Source organism: Phyllostomus hastatus, unplaced genomic scaffold (assembly GCF_019186645.2).
Source record: "Phyllostomus hastatus isolate PE091 unplaced genomic scaffold, TTU_PhHast_1.1 phas_contig_17, whole genome shotgun sequence".
NCBI lineage: Eukaryota > Metazoa > Chordata > Mammalia > Chiroptera > Phyllostomidae > Phyllostomus > Phyllostomus hastatus.
This window is the reverse complement of record NW_025333664.1, coordinates 10,719,349-10,739,251: the sequence shown is the minus strand read 5'-3', so window position 1 is coordinate 10,739,251 and position 19,903 is coordinate 10,719,349. Positions and strand designations below refer to the sequence as shown.

Genomic DNA, 19,903 nt, shown 5'->3' with positions numbered 1-19,903 from the left:
TGACCCCTGGGCCCTACCTCCAGCCCCAGGGCTCTGGTGTCTAACTTCTCGCCCTGCTATCCCCACAACTGGGACCCTGGTGGCTTCAGCCTCTGCCCAGCAGGTCTGGAGTCCAGAGCCCTGCACCACCCATCTGGTAAGCCCCACACTCCCACTTCTGAGCCTGTGCTAGTCCCCCTGGAGAGCAGAGGACGGGTGGCTGTCCCCAGCAAGAAAGCCGGACACCTGCTGGCCCTGGGACTGGTGCAGTGAGTGGGCAGCAGGTGTTGTACAGTCAAGGGTCGAGGAAATGCAGCTCAGAGCCATCGCAGGCCTTGCCACAGCCTCTGTTAAGTGGCCTCCTGGCTGCACTGCCCTTTGTGGACTAGTGTGTGGAGCAGGTGCCCCTCGGGGTCAGCGTGGGAGCTGGGGGCTCTCGCGGGCTGTGTCAGGCCTGCGCTGCTTTGGGGCCACTGTACTTACACAGGCGAGGCTGGATGCACTGCGGGCCAGGCCACCTCCACCTCACTCCCCCCTGTGGCTGTCACAGGCTCCACCTTTCCTTCCGCTCCCCAAGTCTTGCCTGCTTCACGCTGTAGCAACAAGTGGACAAACTGAGCTGGCCAGGGCTGGACTCTGGTCCCTTTATTGAGACTGAGAGGCCAGTGGGTCCATCCAAACAAAAATAAATTTCTCTCCCAAAGCCTGCCTGCAGGCTGGGGCACCCAGCATGTCCCGGCTGGCGCCCGTGGCTGTTCCCCAACCCCCACAGCACAGGTCTGGCTCCCCTGGAGTGACAGGATGCTGGCTTCCCAGTATCCGGAGACCCCAGGTGGAGCAAGGACATGAGTCCTGGTGGGGGTCCCCCACCCCTGCAGGGCTGGCCCCAACATCCGTGGTCTGCGTTGTGCCCTGGGGCTCAGTCATCGGTCAGGGTGATGACGTCGTACTCGATGCCCTGGTGTTGAAGCTGCTGGATGTGTTCAGGCACCGTCTCCTCTGTGCCAAACAGGCCCTGGGCTTGGGCCATGGCAGCGTCAGCCACCGCTGCCAGAGGAGGGGAGAGGATGGTGAGCCCGCGGCCCCGGAAGCGAGGCCTGGGCCCCATGGTCCTCAGGGGCCGGCACCATACCTGTCACAGCCGAGTGTGCTGCAGCCTCAAGTTGGGCCTGTGTGACAAGCTGCTGGCCTGGGGACACAGGCACATACTGGATCTGGAAGGAGAAGCCAGTGAGATGCCCTGGAGACTCCTGTCCGCGCCCCGGCGCCATCGGGCCCCCGAAGCCCTACCTGGGACTCCTGAAGGAACGGGGCCCCTTGTTCGTACTGGATGTGCGTGATCTGGCCCTCCTGTACCTGGAGAGAGGGAGCCAACCTGGTGACTCCGGGAGGAGCTGTGCACCCCCCTCCCCTGTCCCACCCTCATCCCAGGCCTGGCCTACCTGGATGTGATGGCCCTCTGGGACCACAACGTACTCCTGGGGGAGCAGGTGCTGCACTCCGTCCTGAGAGATGATGTACTGTACCTGAAGGAGGGAGGAGAGGAGGCAGGTGCAGACCCTGTTCACCAAGAGCTCAGCAAGGACACCCGAGCAGGCGGGCCGGTGACACCACTGGCAGCTGCAAGCACGCACCCTGGGAGGGGTGGTTTGGGAAGTACTGCTTGTCGCCAAAGTGGGGCCTGGGATGTGGGCACTCACGCTGAGGTGTTCTGCTCACCTGGTTGTCGGAGGTCACCAGATGCTGCACTGTCTGGCCATCTGCTGTGGTGATCTCCTGGATGTAGGTGGCTTCCTCCTGCCACAGGCAAGCCAGTGCTAGCCTCAGCTCTCCATGCGCCCCAACCCTGCCCTTGACCTGCCAGCAGGGCCCTCCGAGCAGGCTCTTACCTGATTGGTCACTGTCTGCTCCTGGGCCACGATGATGTGCTCCTGGCCCAGGGCCTGCTGGAGCTGCTCTGGGCCCAGGACCCCATGACTGGACTGCAGGGCGGCTGGGTGGAGAGGGGAGGGTGCTCACTGGGGGATCTAGGAAAATCTGAAATGGCCCAGCCCCCACCATGGCCCAAGGGTGCTCTCTGGGGCAGTAGCTCAAGTCCCTGGTCTACCCTGGGTCCCCGGGGCAGCTCACTGTGCAGTGTGGCCAGTGTCTCGTCGTCACTGTTCAGGATGATGGTCTGGGTGGGGGGCTGGGCCGGGGCCCGGGCAGTAGGGGTCCCTGCCTTTCTCCCATCAGGACTGTGCAGGCGCTGGATGTGGAACTTGAGGTGCCCGTTCCGGTTGAAACTGTGGGGAAGGGACGAAAGCTCAGGGGCGGCCCTACCACATGTGCCACCCGGCAGCCCCAGCCCGGCCGTCTCCAGCCTCACCGCTGCCCGCAGAGGTGGCACGAGAAAGGCTTCTCGTTGGTGTGGGTCAGCACGTGCCGCCGCAGGTCCTTCTTGTTCTTGGAGGCAAAGCTGCACTGGCTGCACTGGTGGGGCCGCAGGCCAGAGTGCTGCACCATGTGGGCCTGCGGGGGACCGAGCGGGCGTCAGCGGGGCCGGGCGGGCAGCTCCCAGGCGGAGCTGCAGGGGAGCCCGTCCCCTGAGAGGGCTCGGGGAGGAGCCGGACAGAAAGCACACACCAGACCAAGATGTGGGGCCCCATGCTTACGAGAGCAGAAAGCCACGGGTTCTGCCATCAGGTCACTCGGAAAACCCCGTCCCTGCTTTCAGACTCAGTTTACCCCAAGTAACACACACTTGGATGGAGGGACCTCAGGTGGTCTCCCCCAGCCCTGACATTCTAGGGCCCTGAGCCCAGCTCCCCAGTTTCAGCTGCTTTGAGAATTCAGCGTGTGGCTGGATCCAGAAATCTCTGGGGAGAGGGAGGGAGCCCCCGAACTGGACCGTGAACCTGCCCTGGAACCTTCCCTGGACTCTGTGTGCCCTGTACTGTGAACAACCTGAGTTTCCCTAAGCATGCCTGCACACCTCCCCTGTGACACCCCCCACAGCCCAGGCCCACGTGACTCGTTCCTGTCTGTGCTCTGCCATGGGCGCTGTCCACTCTGGGGACACTGCTGGGTCCCAGCCGTGTTGTCTGCTTCCCCCCCCTTCCCCCAGACGGAGACACCTGGGTGCCTTGCCCAGTCATCTCTGACTAGGGGGGAATGGATGGCTGGCTCGAGGGGGTGCTCAGCCAGGGTCTGTCCCGTACGCCGGCGCCAGCTGGGGCACAGGGGGCTGCACTTACCCGGACCTCGGGCCACTGGCGGGCGCTGAAGGGGCAGTCGGGGCACTTGAAGGCGCTTGGGCCGGCGTGGGCCCGTTTGTGACTCTCCATCTCAGCTCGGCCGAAGAAGGCCTCGGCACAGATCTTGCAGGAAAATTTCTTGGATGATGCGGTGGCTGCGGATGGCGGTGAGGGGGGCACTACTAGGCCCAGAGCTTTGCTGCTTGTAGGTGGTGGGGAGGCAGAGCCCTGGGGGTCCCCCGCCAGGCGGGTCCTGGCTGGAGACGGGGACGCAGGGCCATCCCTGGGCAGCCCCCCACACTGCAGCAGAGGCCACTTGGCTCCGGAGGCGAGCGCATCGGGGCTTGGAAAGGAGATGGAGCCGTCTGCAGCCAGCTGCGGACAGACGGGAGCGTGAGGCGCCGAGTGGGGCGGGGCGCCGGGAAGTGGGGCGGGGCGGGCTGCCCAGCCTCACCTCGATGTGATGCAGCTGGGTCCCGTCGGCTGCCATGATGTAGTGGGTGCCAGCTTCCTTCAGGGTGTCGCTCACAACCACAGTCTGGGCTGCCTCTCCTGGGGGCTCCTCACTGTGGGCACAGAGGAGTGGGGCGAACCAGGGTTCTGAGAGGGGCTCGAGGGCCACGGGGGCCCCTTCCCCAAGAAAGCCACCCACTGCGGGGGGAGTGCAGCAAGGGTGGACCCTGGGTGAAATCCTGGCTGTTCCCCAGCTGAACCTCCGCTGTCTCTGCTGCCTGTGGTGCTGCGTCTGGGGCGCTGTGCCGCTCAGGAGTGGTGACCCTGCCCACCTGGGGGGCACGGTGGGGAGCGGCAGGGTGAAAGCTCAAGGGGTCCAGCCCGAGGCTGGCCAGGCCGGGCTGGCAGGGCTGACAGAACCCGCAGCCCAGGAGCAGAGGGCAGGTGCTGGACCGGGCTGCCAGGCCCTGGCCCAGCGACCCTGACCCCCATCTCCGCTTCACAGTTGGGTGCCTGAATTCAGGCCTTAGACCGCCTGGGGGTTCGGTCAGCACAGAAGATACAAACAGCTCCGTCCCAAACTCGCTCAGTGTGGAGGAAGCTGAGGGAAGATGCCAGCGAGGAGCCAGATTTGTTCCAAAGGTCAGAACTGGGCAATGCCCCAGGAATCATCCAGAGCAAAGAGCACACGGGCGCCGGAGCCAGAGGGAGCAGGGCTGAAATCCTCACCCACTGGCCTGCTTTCCCATGTGTAAAGTGAGGGAAACGTGGGTCTGCCGGGAATGCTCTGGGCGAGTTCATGGGTCTCCATTGCCTGGAACATCTAAGTGGCCACAAGACAGTAGCCTCTGACTCCTGAGCAGGAGACAGCTCCCGATCACTCTCTGGCTATTCAGACTTTCACCTCCTGCCAACTGGGTCTGGATGGGCAGGGTCCTCCTCTGACCTCCCTCGGCATGCTTACAGTGGGATGAGGGCAGCCTCACAGGCGGCAGGCCTTACCTGTAGGGTGTGCCAGGAGCGGATGTCCCCTCTTCCATAGGGGGTGCTGTGATGACGCTGTACCCAGCCCCGCCGAAGGGACCGGGCGCCAGGGTGATCTGCTGTAGGTCAGGGGGGCCTAGCTGGCTCTCGGCTGCCACCCCGCCCCCCGGCTCTGCCACGTGGAGGGTTACCACTTGTGCGGCGGCGCCCGCGGGGGAGGGCTGCCCACCGGGGGCTGCCAACTGTGCTTCCCCATCCTCCGACTTCACCACGGCCACCTGCAACGGCAGCGGTGCACGTCTGGGGCGGGGTCCGTGGGCGCTGGTGCTCCGGGCCGCCTGCCGCCCCGGGCTCTGGCCAGACCCTGTGCCGCCAGCACTCATATCTGCACGGCCCCAACTGCGTGTTCTCCCCGAAACACAACCTGGCTCCCCACACCCCAGCCAGAATTCGGGAGACCCGCACGGCCCCCCAGGGCACCGGGCCGTGTCTGGGGACATTTCTCTGGTTGTCACGATTGGAGAGGGCGTGCAACGGGTGTCTAGGGGGTAGAGGTCAGGGGTGCTGCTAAATTCCAGGGTGCACAGGACAGCCCCCATCGTGAGGAATTATCTGGTCCCAAGTGCCAGGGCTGAGAAATCTTGGCATACAGAGACAAGCGGCAAACCACTTGAAAAAAATAAAGTCAGAGCGTGACCTCAGATCTTGCTCCAAGGTCTCTGCTTCGGCTGGATTAAAGACTAAAACATAACAATAAAACTCTCAATGCATATGAAGAAAAAATGTGGGTATTTTTATAATCCTGGGGTAGGAAGATTTTTCTAATCATGACAGAAAAACAGCTAAAATCTACAGCAAAACAAACCACGAGATCAGCAAATAAAGAAACTGGGGGGTGAGCAGGATTTAACAATTCCTATAAGAGATAAAAGACAGATCTCCGGCCCGGCTGGTGTGGCTCAGTGGACTAAATGCTGGCCTGTGAACCAGAAGGTTACTGACTGGTTCCCAGTCAGGGTGCACGCCGGGGTCGCAGGTTTGGTCCCCCAGTTGGGGTGTGTGTGAGAGGCAATGGACTGATGTTTTCTCTCCCTTTCCTTCTTTCTTTCTCCCTCATCCTCTCTCTAAAAATAGGTAAATAAAATACATTTTTTTAAAAGATTAAAGCTTAAAAAATGAAACCTAAGAAAAAAGTCCAAATGAATGTTCCTCTAGTTTGGGGGTGAAAGAGGTCTTTCCAGGGGTGATACTGAGGTAAAAATGATTAAAGACGTTTAATTATCTAAAGACAGAAGCCTTCTCTACACCCCCAAATCCCCCAAGCTAAATCCCACGAAGACCTCTGGGTCTAACGCCGGGCCCCTCCGCCTCCCGGCCCCGCGGCGAGCCGCTGCTCCGAGCCCTTGAAATCTATCACCTCAGACACACACTGCACGTTTTCTCAAGGAGCTGGGAGGCAGGACGCACACCCAAACTTCTCCCTTCCTTACAGAAGCGCGGGGCGTGCGGAGGGAGGGGAGACGGTGGGGGGGGGCAGGTGGCCATGGGCAACTGGATGGAAGAGGGAGAAGTCAAGACGGTGAACCCGGGGAGGGTGGGGGCCCGAGGTGCAGGGACAGAGAGGTCTGAGGTCTGAGTGGGGGAGGCCTCGGGAGCCCCAGGCTGCAGGAGGAAGACTGACCGAGAACAGGGACTCAAAAGGCACGGGAGGCGGTGCTCGCCGCTCAGCACCACAGAGGTCGCCGGTGACTCTGGACAGTGCAGTGGGAGGCCCTCTGGCCCTGCTGCCCTCCCGGGGCCTCCCTGGCACAGCCTGCGTGTGTGTGTCCCCCGGCTGTCGGCGCGTCCATCTCACCCACCAACGGGAGCTCCCCAAGGGTGGGGCACGTGCGCTCCCCTGCTCTCCTCTCCGCCCGGGGCCCAGCGCAGAGGTCCCCAGGTGGCTCACCTGCAGTGCCGCGCCCCCCAGCTCCCGCTGGGCGCTCATGTTCAGCAGCAGATCCAAAGCTGTCTGCGTGGCCATAGCGGTTGACTCCTCAGCTCCTGGGTTGGGTGGGACCTGAGACTTAGAAAGGGCTCGAAAACTGGCACCCAACTCCCTCCCCACCCTGCGGCACGCCCCGGCTCCCACCCTTCCTCAGAGCTCACCCTGCTGGTAGATGATGGTAGCGCCACCCAGGGTGTCAGAGCAGAGCAGTGGGGGCGTCTCAGGCGACTGGAAAGGCGCTGCCTCTGAAGGGACCTGCAGTCGGGTGACACGGCGAACCCTGAGAGAGGGCAGCTCAGGTTCAAGTGCCGCGGGTACGGGCACCCCCTGAGCGCTGGGCGTGTTATGTTGGCTAGTTTCATCTTCATGACCACTTTTAAAGCTATTTACTGGCTCAGAGCTTCAGAGAACTGGCTGAGGCTCAGAGAGCTGAAGTATCGGGCTTAAGATCTCCCAGCTAGTGAGCGGCAGAACCGGGACTTGAACATAAGACAGATTCCAGAGGCTGTGTTCTATCAGCACAGCGTGATGGTGCACCTCTTAGCGGGGGAGTGGACTGGCGATGTTCTCAGCTACAGGCCTATGCTTGCTAGCCTCTCTTGCAGTTAAGCGTGGCCATGTGGCTGAGCAGGAGCTTCTGGTCAAGGTCATAAGGAAGACACATGGAGAGATGGCAGACAGCTCTTCTGCTCTTCCCCCATCCCTTCCTCCTGCTTCTTGCCTAGGATGCGGCTAGGAAGGCTGGAGCTCCTGCAGCTATACTGAACCATGAGGCAAGCACAAAGATGGAAGTGATTTCTCTAAGAGGGCTGGGAAAAAGTAAACAGAGCTTGGTCCCTGGCCAATCATGGAGCCGCCACACCAGCCCTGGACTGCTGACCTTTGGACTTCCTTCACAGGAGAAAACAATAAACCGTCACCACAACAAGCTCCCGGTACTCCCACTCTCTGTCCCTAGCCCGGAGAGCCTCTCCTCCTCTGAGCAGCGGGCTGACATGCCTGTGACCTCCGCTGCCCTTTGAGGCCAGGATCACTCTGCTGCACCCGAGGCGCGACGACGACCCTGCTCGGCTGCGCTAACCTCGGGCAGTCCCGGGGAGCTGGGGAGCTGTCCAGGGGCCACACTGTGCTGCTGCTTCAGCTCCTCAATCTGCTGCAGGGAGAAGAAGGGGCGACGGCGGGACGGGGGCTCCTCGGGGTGGCGCCGCCCCCATTCCTCGAAGCTGCTTGCGTGTCGGCACCGCACGTGCAGGCGCAGGTTCTTCTTGTGCCGCGTGCTGAAGTGGCAGTACTCGCAAGCGAAGGGCTTGGCCCCTGCAGGCACACGTGGGGGGCTGCTTGTGAATGCCGCCGCCGCACCCCCCGTCTCAGAGAAGCCCTCCATGACCCCGAGGACCTCTCCAGCTGACCCCCTCCCAGGCGTTCCTTCCTGAGCTCAGGCACGCACGCGCCGTCGTGGTGGTGGGCCAGGACGGAAGGGAAGCAGGCCTGCCCTCGGCACTCACAGCCCTCCTGTGAGGGCCCCCCTTTCAAGGGCACGTGACCACACGTTCCTCTCTCGAGTCACCAGCCCCCAGGGGGACAGGCTGGTGAAGGGGGGCCCTGGCTTCCGTTCTCTAAGCCCCCCTAGGTGTGCCTGCCATACACTGGGTACCCAGAAGAGTAAGCCCCCTTTGGCTGCAGACCTCCCACAGGGCGAGCGCAGACTGATGCTGTCTCTGCTGCATCAGCTACCGAGGGCAGGGCCTACCTGCAACCCGTGCCCAGCCCGGCGCCCCGCAAAGACAGGGCTCAGGAAGCAACCGGGCCTCGCTTTTGCAGTCACCGTGTGGCGGAGGGAAAGTGACTGACCCAGGGCCGCCCTGACAGCAGGGCACTGGGCTGGCGCTGGGGCTGAGGTGAGAGAGCGACCCCACAGGGGGGTCCCCTTTCCGACAGAAGGGTTCCAGCTGCTCCCGTGGCTGAAGGGGGAGAAGGACAGAGCAGAGCCCCTGACTGAGGGCTGACAGGGAGGGGAGGGGCTGGCCTGACCTGTGTGCTTGACAGCCACGTGGGACAGCAGGAAGTCCTCCCGGAAGGTGCGGTAGGGGCAGAAGCTGCATTTGAAGGGCTTGTCGCTGACATGGGACAGCTGGTGGTTCAGCAGTGCCTTCTTGTCCTCGCACACAAACTCGCAGAACTCGCACTTGAATCTGGGGGTCAGAGGAAGGGCGGCTCAGTGGGGGGCGGGGGCGGGGGATGCTCCAGCCCCAGGGGCCTCACAAGAGAGATACCTGCGGTTGGCGACAGCCTGGATATGTGTGAGCAGGTGCATCTTGAAGGTGTAGCGCTTCTTAAAGGACTTTCCACACTGCAAGGGGCGGGCTGTGTTGGCTGGTGGACCACCCGGGGAGGCGCTCCCCCCCCCCACCCCTGCCCAGTCCTTGGCCCACTCACCTTGTCACACATATGGGGCTTCTCAGTGCTGTGTGTCTTCATGTGCTGTGTGAGTCTCTTCTGCATGGGGTAGACACGGCCACACACGGGACAGGGGAAGGAGCTCAGTTTCGGGGTCTGGCGAGGGATGAGAGGGGGCCAGATGGAGACACCTCGCTTCCTGCCCCCACCCCGTAAGCAGCCCTCAGGCAGGCTCCCTTCCCAGGCCCGGGCCCCAGACTTACTGGATCTGGCCTCTTCTTCCTGCAGGAGAAAGGTAGAGGGGTTAAACCATCACTTCTCCAAGTCCACCCAAGACCCCCAGGCCCAGTGACATTCCCGATGTCAGCCCCAAGCATCCCTACTCCCTACCTGGCCCTTTCTCTTAGTCTGCTGGGGGGATGCTAACAGGGGACTGTAAGCAAGCTCTGCCTTTCCCTACACTTAGGGGTGGTGCGCCCTTTCTCTCCGTCAGAAAACACGCATTTTCAAGGCTCTGAGGAGCCCCATAGGAAAGAATGCACTTGTACCCTTGGTGTCTCCAATCCTACTTGGACACATAACCCTCTTCCTCTGTATTTTCTTAAGAAAAACTGTAAGCACCTTGGAGAGCAGGCTTTCCCACAAACACAGTTTGAGATCTGAGGACTTATAAGAACTTTTACATCGTAACTTGTAGCCCAACAGCTGGATTTTTGCAATTTTAATGCTGAGGCTGGTAACAGAGCACGACTCTACTCCTTGGACTTGAAAAATGCCTGCAGAATAAAGAGTCTCTCTGTGCTGTTTGAGTCTGTTGCTAAGTAACCCCAAAGCTTTTGTTTTACAAGCCTAAACTAGAACTAGAACCCTGACAAATGCGTAAACATTAGGTTCCCACTGTTCCTGTATCATAGCCCCACCTGCTGACCACTGAGTCAGCCCCTGTTGAAAAAACCCAGTTGCCACCACCAATCAGAAAACAAACGACGTTCAGGCGTGCAACGTGTTGATCTGACAGGTTCATGCACTGCAGTATGAAAGAAGAGAGCCAATAACCTGAGTGCTTAACCTCGTTCCCCTAGCAACCCTTCTCCTTTTTTAACAGCCCTGCCACCCCTACCAGGGAGTCTTCAGTTCACACCAAAGACCATGTTCTCTGATTTGCAAGTCACACCCGAATAAAATCCTCCTTGAATTTCTATTGAAAATTGTGTTGACAGATCCACCTGGTGGATCCCCATACCGAACCTCTCGCCGCTCCTCCTGCCTGTGAAGCTAACTCCTCTCTCAAGCTGCAGGTCTAATCACTAGTTCAGCGAGCAATCACTAGGCCCCCACGCACTGGTCCTCAGTGTGCTCTCTCAGTGCCTCGGGAGATGAGTGTGGATCAGGGGTCTGCAAAGTCTTTTGATCGTTCGCGGAGCCCCTCTGGGAACACAGTCTCCTTTAACGCCCTCGACAATGGCTGCCCGTTTTACAGACGGGACACGAAAGCTCGCAGTAGGGGACAGACTGAATCAGGGGCCTTAAGGGCCTGCTACTGCCCTGTTCCGAGCCAAGTGACCTGCGATGAACCACCTCGCCTCCGATGTCTGTGATGTGCGATCAAAGGGCCTGGCCCTGAGCAGTGCTGCCTGAGAACCACGTCGGCCTGGGCCCCCACTTTCCCACCCTGGCGCCGTCCCACCCCCACCACTGACCGGTCCCTGCTGTGCACAGCTGCATGCCGGATGACGTCTTTCCGGTAGACGCTGGTGTAGCTGCACTCGTCACACTTGTAGGGCTTGCTGCCCACATGGTTGAACATGTGCTCCTGGGAGAGAGGCAAAAGGACAAGGGACTGGGGCTCGGACTCCCCTCCTGCCGCAGCATGCCTGTGCCCACAGCGCTCGAGCGGGGGGAGCGGGCTCGCAGCACGGGGCGGTGCTGCCAGCACTGGGCCTGTGAGGGCTGGGGACTTGCTCCAGCAAGACTGCCTGCTCCGCCCAGGCCCTGTCCCCTGACCACCTGAGAGGGGGAAATGGAGGCTCAGAGCGAAGTGACTTGCTGAGGTCCCACAGTGACCTCGTGACTTGAAGCTGAACCCAGGCAGCGCAGCTCCACAGCCTATGTACTCTGTACTGCAGGGTGGGACAGCACTGCTGCCCCCGACCCCTGGGGTTCCAGAGAACAACTTCCAGGTCACGGTCCCTGTCTGAGGAGGCACTGTGAGCAGGAACACAGGGGCTCTGGCCATTTCTCCTTGAGGACCCTCCACCCCAGTGACGGTCAACTTTGCTGCCCTGTTTTGGTCCAGCCAAGCTGCAGTGTCCCCGGTCAGTAAACGGGACCACCAACCCTATGAGAGACCTCCTTGGGCTGCGTGAGGATGAAATGAGAGTGGCCTGCAAGGCCTGGGTATTGGGCCCAGCTCTTGAGACTCATTACCGCCACCTGCTGGGAAACTTTCTAACACACTGAGTTAGCTAAAAACCAGCTTTACTGCCACCTGCTGGCGATGGTGGTGAACAAGCAAGTCCATACAAACCGCACCCCTGAAGACGCGATGCTGCTATGCAGTGTGCGACCTGCAAAACGGCCACAGCAGCCCAGACATGTGTCACCGAAGCAGCAGGAGAGGATGCCCAGGAAGGCCATTACCTCCACTCCCTGGCGCCACCAGTCAGCTGCCTTTGCCTTCTCCCATGCCACACCCTCCACCCCCCAGCCGCTCTCCTTTCTCTGTAGCTCGCACCTTGAGTGAGGACCAGCGGCGGGAGCGGTAGCTGCACTGCAGGCACTTGAAGAGCTGGGGGTCTCCGGCCTCGTGGGAGTTCACGTGGAAGCGCAGGTCCTCGTGGGACAGGAAGCGGGAGCCGCAGATGCGGCACAGGAAGGGACGCAGAAGCGGTTTGGGCGACTTGTAGTAGTACCTGCCAGGAGGGTGTTGGGGAGAGGTCTGGCTGGGCTGGGGCCGCCCCGCTGCCTCCCTGACCCTCAGCTCTGTCCCACTTACTTGCGGTATTTCTTGCCTAGGAAGCGCCTGGAGGGTCGGCCACGGCGGCGGGGCGGGGTGTCAGGCTCCTCCTGACAGGTGGGTGCTGTGTTCTCGGCATCCGACTGGCTCACGCTGGGGTCCACGGGGACCCTATCGGCCTTGCCCAGGGCCACCAGGCGTCCTGGGCCTGAGGAGCTCGGTGCTTCGGGGTCCTGTGGCTCCGGAGGGCTCTGTCCACTCTGGGAACTCACTAGAGGCTCTCCTTCCACACCTGCCACAGACATGCCAGGCCACAGATCAGTCACAACACACCAGGACACACGTGACAGAAGCCCATCAAAATATTTCCCCCACATGGTCACAGTCCAATCACTCATGGGCACGTTCGGCCAGAGTGCAGACACAGACAGCCCACGGGGAGAGCACAGCGTGACGTAAATGTGACGGTCTGGAGAAGCAGCCAGCGCGTTGGGGACCTCTCAGCCAGCCGACCTGTGTGCTAGCTTCAGGCCGTCAGTGACTCGCTGTGTGTCTTTAGGCAAAGTTATCCCCTCTCTGTGTCTCATTTCCCCCTCTGGCAAATGGAAATGATAACTGCTGCTCTAGCGACCTCATGGAACATTGTAGTCTGGGGAGCAACAGTAGCACTTTAACACTGGTCTCCCTAGGGAGGCTGCACGGTGGGAGGGCAGACAGGAGCATTACCTATTCAAACACATCCACGGTATTTCAATGTAACATTGTAAAAATTAAAAATGATCCAGACAATGCTGGTAACATCCTGCTTCTTTTTCTTTACTTTTTAGAAGATTTTATTTATTTTTAGAGAGAGGTGAAGGGTGAGAGAGAGGGAGAGAAACATGGATCAGCTGCCTCTTGCACACACCCCCAACCGGGGACTGAACCTGCAACCCAGGCGCGTGCCCTGAGCAGGAATTGAACCAGTGACCTTTCGGTATGTAGGACGACGCCCCACCCACTGAGCCACACCAGCCAGGGCGACGTCCTGTTTCTTGACTGCGGTGCCAGATCACACAGGTGTTCACCTTGTGAAGATTCGTGCACTCAAGACAAGTATGCTTTTCCATACACACATCTCAATGAAAAGTTATTTTAAAAACGAGACTACAAAATGGAACTCCCCCCAAATCGCCTGCACAAAGAGAGCTACCACGTGCTCTTTTGTGCGTATTTACACCTGAAAGCACCACTCAGCGGCAGGCGCCATCACCTGCGCTCACGGAGAGGGGCTTCAAGGGGCAGAGGAACACGCTCCAGGTCACACAGCTAGTTAATGGCAGAGCTGGCATGAGCGGGTCATTCCTGTCCCCAACCTGCAACGCTCTAAGCCCGTGTCCTTAGACAGTCTCGGGCCTCAGCTTTGTCCTTATTTCAGTAGTGACACTTGACACTTACTGCACTGGCTCAGCTATAAAGACTCGGCCTTCTGCACTGTGACAGCTTACCCAATGAACAGCCTTCCCATAAAGCTGATAATCCTTTAACTCAGGGTTTCTCCAGCTGGTCTGGGAGGGATTTCCCCTTTACAAGGAGGCCAGCAGGATACCCTGGCTTGAGACACGCTGCTCTGCACAGCACACTGGGTCCCCAGGACCCCACAGAGACAGGCAGGAAAGGAAGCCACCCCCTGGCCCCCCACAACCAAGTCTCACCATCTGGGAACTCCGACGTCTCTAGGCAAGGCAGCTTCCGGGGCCGGCCGGGCCTCCTTCGGGGTCGCAGTGTGCTGGGGGTGGGGCGCTGGGGTCGCAGCTGTCGACCCCGGGGCTGGTCTTCAGCTGGATTGTAGTCGCTGTCCTCTGTGGGGACAGTGAGAAAAGGTGGGCATCAACGCTGAATCCAGCCTTGACCCCTTGTCCTGCTTCCCCGGGAAGAGGCCTACATCCCCACCCCTGCCCATGCTTCCTCCATGCCCACCAGTGACACCTCCTCCAGGCAGCCCCCTGATGTCCCCTTGGATGACTGCGAGCATCCCTCTGCAGACTCCTGCAGGCCTTTCTCTGCACCTTTCCTGACACCCACCATCGGCTTATACAGCACCTTCACGCGAACTAGAAAAGGCACCCCTTCCTCAAGACGCTGTACAGTCATTGTTAGAAAGCAGCTGAAGTAAACATTTAGGTCTACAAACTGCGACTCTGCAGGACACAGAGCCCATGACAATGCAGAAGCCACTGGCCGAATGTGGCTGCCAAGTCCTTGAAATGTGCCCAGCCTAAACTGAGACACAGTAAGTGTAAAATACACACCGGACTCCAGAAATTAGTATAAAAAAGAAAGGTAACTGATAGTATTTTATAATGACTGCATGTTGAAACAATATTTTGGATACATTGGGTAAATAAAATAAACTTGATTCCGTATTTCTTTTACTTGAAAAAATATGGCTACAGAAAGAAAGCGCCTATATGGCTTGCATTTCATTCCTGTCGGAACAGCGTGAGTGCGGCCCTCGTGGGTGTGGCCAGTGCTCTCGCTCAGCGCATGCTCAGTCAGTGCAACTGTGCACAGGGGTCCTGACCCCAAGGGCGCCCCACTCCTCTGTGTCGCAGTGAAAGCGCCCGGGACTGGGTCGGTGCCAGTTCCTTTCCGGCCCTCCGTGGGGCCAGAAGGAGCAGAAGCAGCCAGTGTTTGCTGTCGGGGGTGAAGGCAGCAGGCCTGGTGGCCCTGGTGGCCTACCCTCCAGGTCATCGATGGCACCGGCATCTACGATGTCGTCATCCTCTTCCTCCTCTGGTGCCTCTTCCTCCTGGGTCTTGGTCGAGGCGCCCCACTTCCGTGGACGCCCCTTCTTACCAGCTGCAGCTGCTGCTCAGGGGGGATGACAAGCGTTCAGGTCTGACTCTCGAATCCCATCCCCCACCCCTCCCGTGCAGTCCCTGCCAGGAAGACTGCTATCAGCGCACCTGGACGGAAGTGCCGCTCCCGCATATGGCGCAACAGGGTGGCCTTGGTGCTGCTTCGGTACTGGCACATCTTGCACTTGAACTGCTGCACTACCACCACCTCCATCATGGCCTCCAGGCTCTGCAGGTCTGGCTCCTCGGTGCCAGAAGCCGGGGGAGGCTGTCCTGGGGAGCTGGGCCCACCCCGGGCCTCCTCAGCTGGCTCCAGGCACGTGGATGTGGACGTGGGGCCGTCGGCCAGGGCCTCGATGGCTGCCAGGCTGTGGGCCAGGGTGGAACTGGACATTGGCGATGCCATGGGGGCACCTGGGGGTGGGTGAGGGAATCAGAGGGAAGGGAAGTGGAGGGGGAGGTTGGCCGTGAAGCTGTCCCTCTCAGGCAGGCCCAGGGATTCTGGAACCCAATGCCCTACCAGAGGAACAGTGGGGAAACTGAGGCCCAGCGCAGTGCATGACCTGTCAAGATCACACAGTGAGTTTGCGGCTGAGCCTTCCTCTCCTTGCCCGTGCCCACTGCAGGGCTGCCTGGGCCTGGAGCCTGGGGTCTTACCATCATCTGGTCCCTGCAGGATCAGGTACCGCGTGGTCTCTGCCCCACCATCCTCAGCACTGGTCACAGTGATGCAGCCTGGGCAGAGATGTGGGGAGGGGATTCCCAGGTGACACCGACAAGTGTCACTGCCCACACTCATTCTGGCTCACCTGAGTGACTGTGAACCAGCTGCACCTCCCCTCTGGGCCTCAGATGCCTCCCCCCATCCAGGGCAGGGCTACTGGGAAGTCTGGCGGGTGTGCCATGATGACCCCCAGTCACAGAGACGCCATGGCTGCCCCAGCTGCCCCGCCTTCGACCACTGAGCCTGGAGAGTCCCCATCCTTCCTCTCCAAACTGGCCCAAGGTTAAGTCCCTGCTCCTGCACCACTTTCGTAGGGCTGGCTTTCCAGACCACGCCAGGGCTCTTCCAGGCCTTTACATGCATCGCGAACAGAGGTACAGTGCGGGAAACCATGAGCTCTGGAGTCGGACTGCTGGAGCCTACGGCCCGACACCTGCTGGCACAGCAGGTAAATTATTCTACATCCTCTGCGCCTCAGATTTCTCATCTACACCGTGATGATGATAACAGCACCCACTTTGCGGGGTTCCTGGGAGGATCAGTGAGCTACTGGATGTAAAGTGTTTAGAACAGAGCCCAGTATAAAGTTAGGTGTTACTGTTTTTGTATTTACTGAGCTCTTATCACATACCAGGCACTACACTAAGAGCGTTACTGTGCTGCCTCATTAAATCCTCACACCATGTACTGCTCTGAGGCAGGGGCTATTGTTCCTGTGTTACACATCCAGAGTGGGAGAGGTATTTCCTGAGTCTGCACAGCTGGGGCGTGCAGAGCTGGTTTCGCTGGCCTCTGCAGGGACACCCCCGTGGGCTGGCCCTTGCCGTCCTCTGCCTGACTTACTCTGGATGAGGTCGGGCCCAATGGTGGACTCGATGATCTTGTCGATGGCCGAGCCCAGGTCTGAGGAAGAAGCTGTGCAGTCAGACACCAGCATGTTGGGGTCTGGGAGTGCACTGGAGTGCACGAGGGCCGGGGGGCCACCTGTCACCCCTGCGACTGATCCATGGGACACAGAAGATGAATCAGGGAGGTAGCCATGGGGCAGGGGATCCGTGCTTGAGCTGCTCTCAGATACCTCCTCCTGGGGACAGGAAACAGGGAGAGAGGGAGTTTAGGAGCCAGGGATGGGGCAGGGCAGGCTGCCACCTAGCTAGAGCTCCTAGGCCCAAGGACATGGTGAGTGGAGTCATACATACCCTCAGCCCCATTGAGTACCAGTGAGAAAGCCCTCTAGTCACCGTGTTCCCCAAGAACAAGTCTCATGGTACCTGGCTCTGCTCAGGTAAAGGGCCCTACCGCCCCCAAACAACAGCCAGGTGTAGCTATTTTCATTGCACTTTGGAATAAGTCATTCCCTCTGCCTGAAACGCTTCCCAGCACTGCACCATGGCTAAATCCTACCCAGCTTTCTCCCCACCATTTAGCTAGTCCCTCTTCTCGGAAGCCACCCCTGACCGTGTAGGGCAAGCTGGGGCCTGTCTCATCTTCAGTGCCGTGGTCATCTGTGTTCTCGCACCACACACTGTTTACTGTGCAGTGTGACATCTCCCAGGGCTGCCTGTACCCTGCAGAAGGGCTGGGACCACATCTGTCCTGTCCTCTCCAGGATCCAGCACAAGCTTGGCACATGGTAGGCTCACTTCTGCTGAATTAATGAAACCCTGAACCTCAAAGTGGGGGCCACTGTTGTGCACCTCTAGACTGTGATGTCTCAAAAACAATCACTACCTTGCAGACAACAACAATAGTAATGGCCAATACTGATTGTTATGTGATGAGCACTGTTTTAATTGCATTGCACATTCACATAAATTCATTTAATCCTCAACAAAAACCCTATTAAGGCAGGTGTATTCATCATTCCCACTTTACAGATGAGAAAACTGAGAGGTAGCAGTTCACACTAGGGAGGGCGCCTAGGGAAGTGGCAGAGCCAGGAGATGGTTTTACAAAGCGTTTCCAAGAGAATGTCCGAGGGAGCTCACGAGACAGCACGCTCGGAAGCAGATATTCCCGTTCCATTTCACAGACGGGAAGACCGAGGCTCAAAGAGGTACTCTGTGAATCACAGGCAGAGGCAAGGCTTGAACCAGGGCACCTATATCTCAAATAGTAAGGACAGTGGTAAGACCACGGCGTAGATTTGGATCCTGGCTGTCAGCGCTTTGTACCTCAGTTTCCTTTACTGAAAGATGTGGGAAAGACTGGTTTGTGCCTTACAAGGTTTGAGGCTTAAATGAGAAAATCCGTATTAGGGGCTTGGCATGGTGCCCGACTCACAGTAAACCAAAAACAAGTGTCAGTTATAAGCCAACCTTGCTGGCAGCTTCCCCCTTAGCTGACAGGCAGTGCTGCCTGTGGTCCCTGCCTCCACCCATGCCGGCCAGCACGGCCCATACCAGAGAGCTGCTGCCGCGGTCCGAGCTTTGCCCCACTCCGGTGTCGTCGGCCTCCGCTGGCCCCGGGGCCGCGGCGGCGTCGCTGCTGTCGGCGGACACGGCTTCCGAGGTGCCCACACCCAAGCCGCTCTCAGAGGGCTCCTCAGGCTGGCCAGGCCCAGGGGCCGCGTCACTACTGCTCTCCACCTCGTTCTCCTCCATGGGCTCGGGGGCCCGCCTGACAAGGGGGTGCGGGGTCTGGGGCCTTCAATCTGAGAGAAGAGGTGGCGGGGGCTGATACGGGTGGGACACCTTACTGGCCCCGGCACCCACGCTCCACCCAGCTGCACCCTTGTGCCCATTCTGCAGGCGAAAAGACTGAGTCTCCGACGGGATGGGGCTATCTCGTGTGTACAGAGGGGAGCTTCGGAAAAACGGGACCGTGAAGTCTTGCACCCCAACCCAGGGTCCTTTCCCATCCTCGGGAGGGTGGTCAAGGGCCGGTACGACCCTTCTCTCCTCCCCTCCACGATTCCTGCAGTGTGGTTCGCTCTAAGGGTCCCGTCCGGGATCAGTGGTTCAGCCCTTCGGCCTCCCGAGTTCCCCCGGGTGCAGGGTCGGTGGTACAGCCCACGGGCACCCTTGGTCAGTGGCTCGCTCCCCCTTCCCCTAGTTCCCATGCGGAGGGGGCCGACAACGACGGTCCCGGGGCCTGGCGACTCGGGGCTGTCCCCGGCGCTGCCTGCGCTCCAGGCCCGACGCCATCTTGTGGCGGCGCCAGGTTTCCGCTCAGGCAAGTGCGAGAGCGACTAAAGGGCCTGGGACCCCGGGGCCCTGTTCGGACAGCCCCGCCGGCCGGGACCTTGCCGCCGGGTATCCCCCGTAGTATGGACTCACTTCACAGCAGGATGCAGTGGGGTGACCTGACTCTACCCGACACTCACCTGACCCTTTCGTAGGCGCGTTCTTCTCCGACTCCGGCATCGACGAGGTCGCCATCTTCTTTCCCCTGCTGCGGAGGGACCCATCAGCCTATCGTAGGCCGGAACTACTTTCTACGACGACCGGGTGAAAAACAGGTTTCCAGTGTGCCGGAAGGTGACTCCGAGGCCTCAGAACCATCGCTGACTCTAGACAGAAGCTAGAATTTTATATGTCGCCTAGTATGGTTGACGGAGTCCGCTATGGGTTGGGAACTACTTTCTCTCTGGCGGATGGTTATATAGGGAGTAGTAGGTTTTCACCGCTGGGTCCCAACCTTGGGCCGCAGGGTTGGGCGCGGCGAAGACCGCCCTAGTGTTGGGGGTGTGGCTCGCCGTGGCCTGACCACGCCTTTCCCGGAACAGCTCAAAAGACCTTGCAGTAACCGGGAGATTTTGATTTGGCGGTAGAGCAGTAAATGTTACCAGTCATTTCTCCCGGCTCTGAACCAATTGCTTAATGCTCTCACCGAGCTACTCATTGAATCCATCTCGATTAGGTTTGATATGCCTTGGCAGATGGGGAGCTCATAATCCTTGTACAGGTGGGGAAACTGAGGTCTGGAGATGGGATGTGAATGGCCCAAGGTCGCATCAAGTAAAAGGACTCCGAAGGCAAGTCCCGATGTCTGGAGTTGCACAAATGGAGAGGATTCAATGCGTGGCCTTCAGTGAGCTTTGCATACGCACAGCCCTTTTATCTCCAGCTTTTTGCTTTCTGCAGTTTCAGTTACCCAGGGGCAACTGTGATCTGAAAATATTAAACGGGAAATTCCAGAAATAAACAGTCCACAAGTTTTAAACTGCATGCTGTTCTGAGTTGTATGATGAAATCTTGTGCCGTTCAGCCCCTTCCTGCCCAGGATGGTCCTTTGTCCTGACTCTCCTCCCTGCGTATATGATACCCTCCTTTTAGTCGGTAGGCGTCTCAATGATCCGATCAGTTATTATCGGGGCGGGGGGTGGGGAGAGAGAGAGAGAGAGAG

General features: G+C 59.4%; 1 protein-coding gene across 2 annotated transcripts; it reads right to left on the bottom strand.

Moving 5' to 3' along the window:
• Positions 1 to 69: 69 nt before the first annotated feature.
• Positions 70 to 19,702, bottom strand: ZNF335 (zinc finger protein 335). Of its 2 annotated transcripts, XM_045833497.1 has the most exons (28): positions 18,882 to 19,702; positions 17,959 to 18,209; positions 16,400 to 16,640; positions 15,490 to 15,567; positions 14,941 to 15,246; positions 14,714 to 14,842; positions 13,687 to 13,833; positions 12,032 to 12,284; positions 11,771 to 11,948; positions 10,737 to 10,849; positions 9,300 to 9,318; positions 9,076 to 9,192; positions 8,913 to 8,989; positions 8,671 to 8,831; positions 7,721 to 7,953; positions 6,801 to 6,894; positions 6,601 to 6,695; positions 4,671 to 4,930; positions 3,670 to 3,781; positions 3,216 to 3,590; positions 2,348 to 2,490; positions 2,110 to 2,264; positions 1,869 to 1,972; positions 1,699 to 1,776; positions 1,422 to 1,505; positions 1,270 to 1,335; positions 1,112 to 1,193; positions 70 to 1,026 (listed from the first exon to the last, which is right to left on the bottom strand). In XM_045833497.1, exons 2-28 carry the CDS (start codon positions 18,157 to 18,159, stop codon positions 899 to 901), a joined length of 4,029 nt encoding a protein of 1,342 aa, XP_045689453.1. In that variant the 5' UTR covers positions 18,160 to 18,209; positions 18,882 to 19,702; the 3' UTR covers positions 70 to 898. The 2 variants fall into 2 exon arrangements, with proteins under 2 accessions (XP_045689453.1, XP_045689454.1); XM_045833498.1 differs by lacking the exon at positions 15,490 to 15,567.
• Between the last annotated feature and the right edge of the window lie 201 nt (positions 19,703 to 19,903).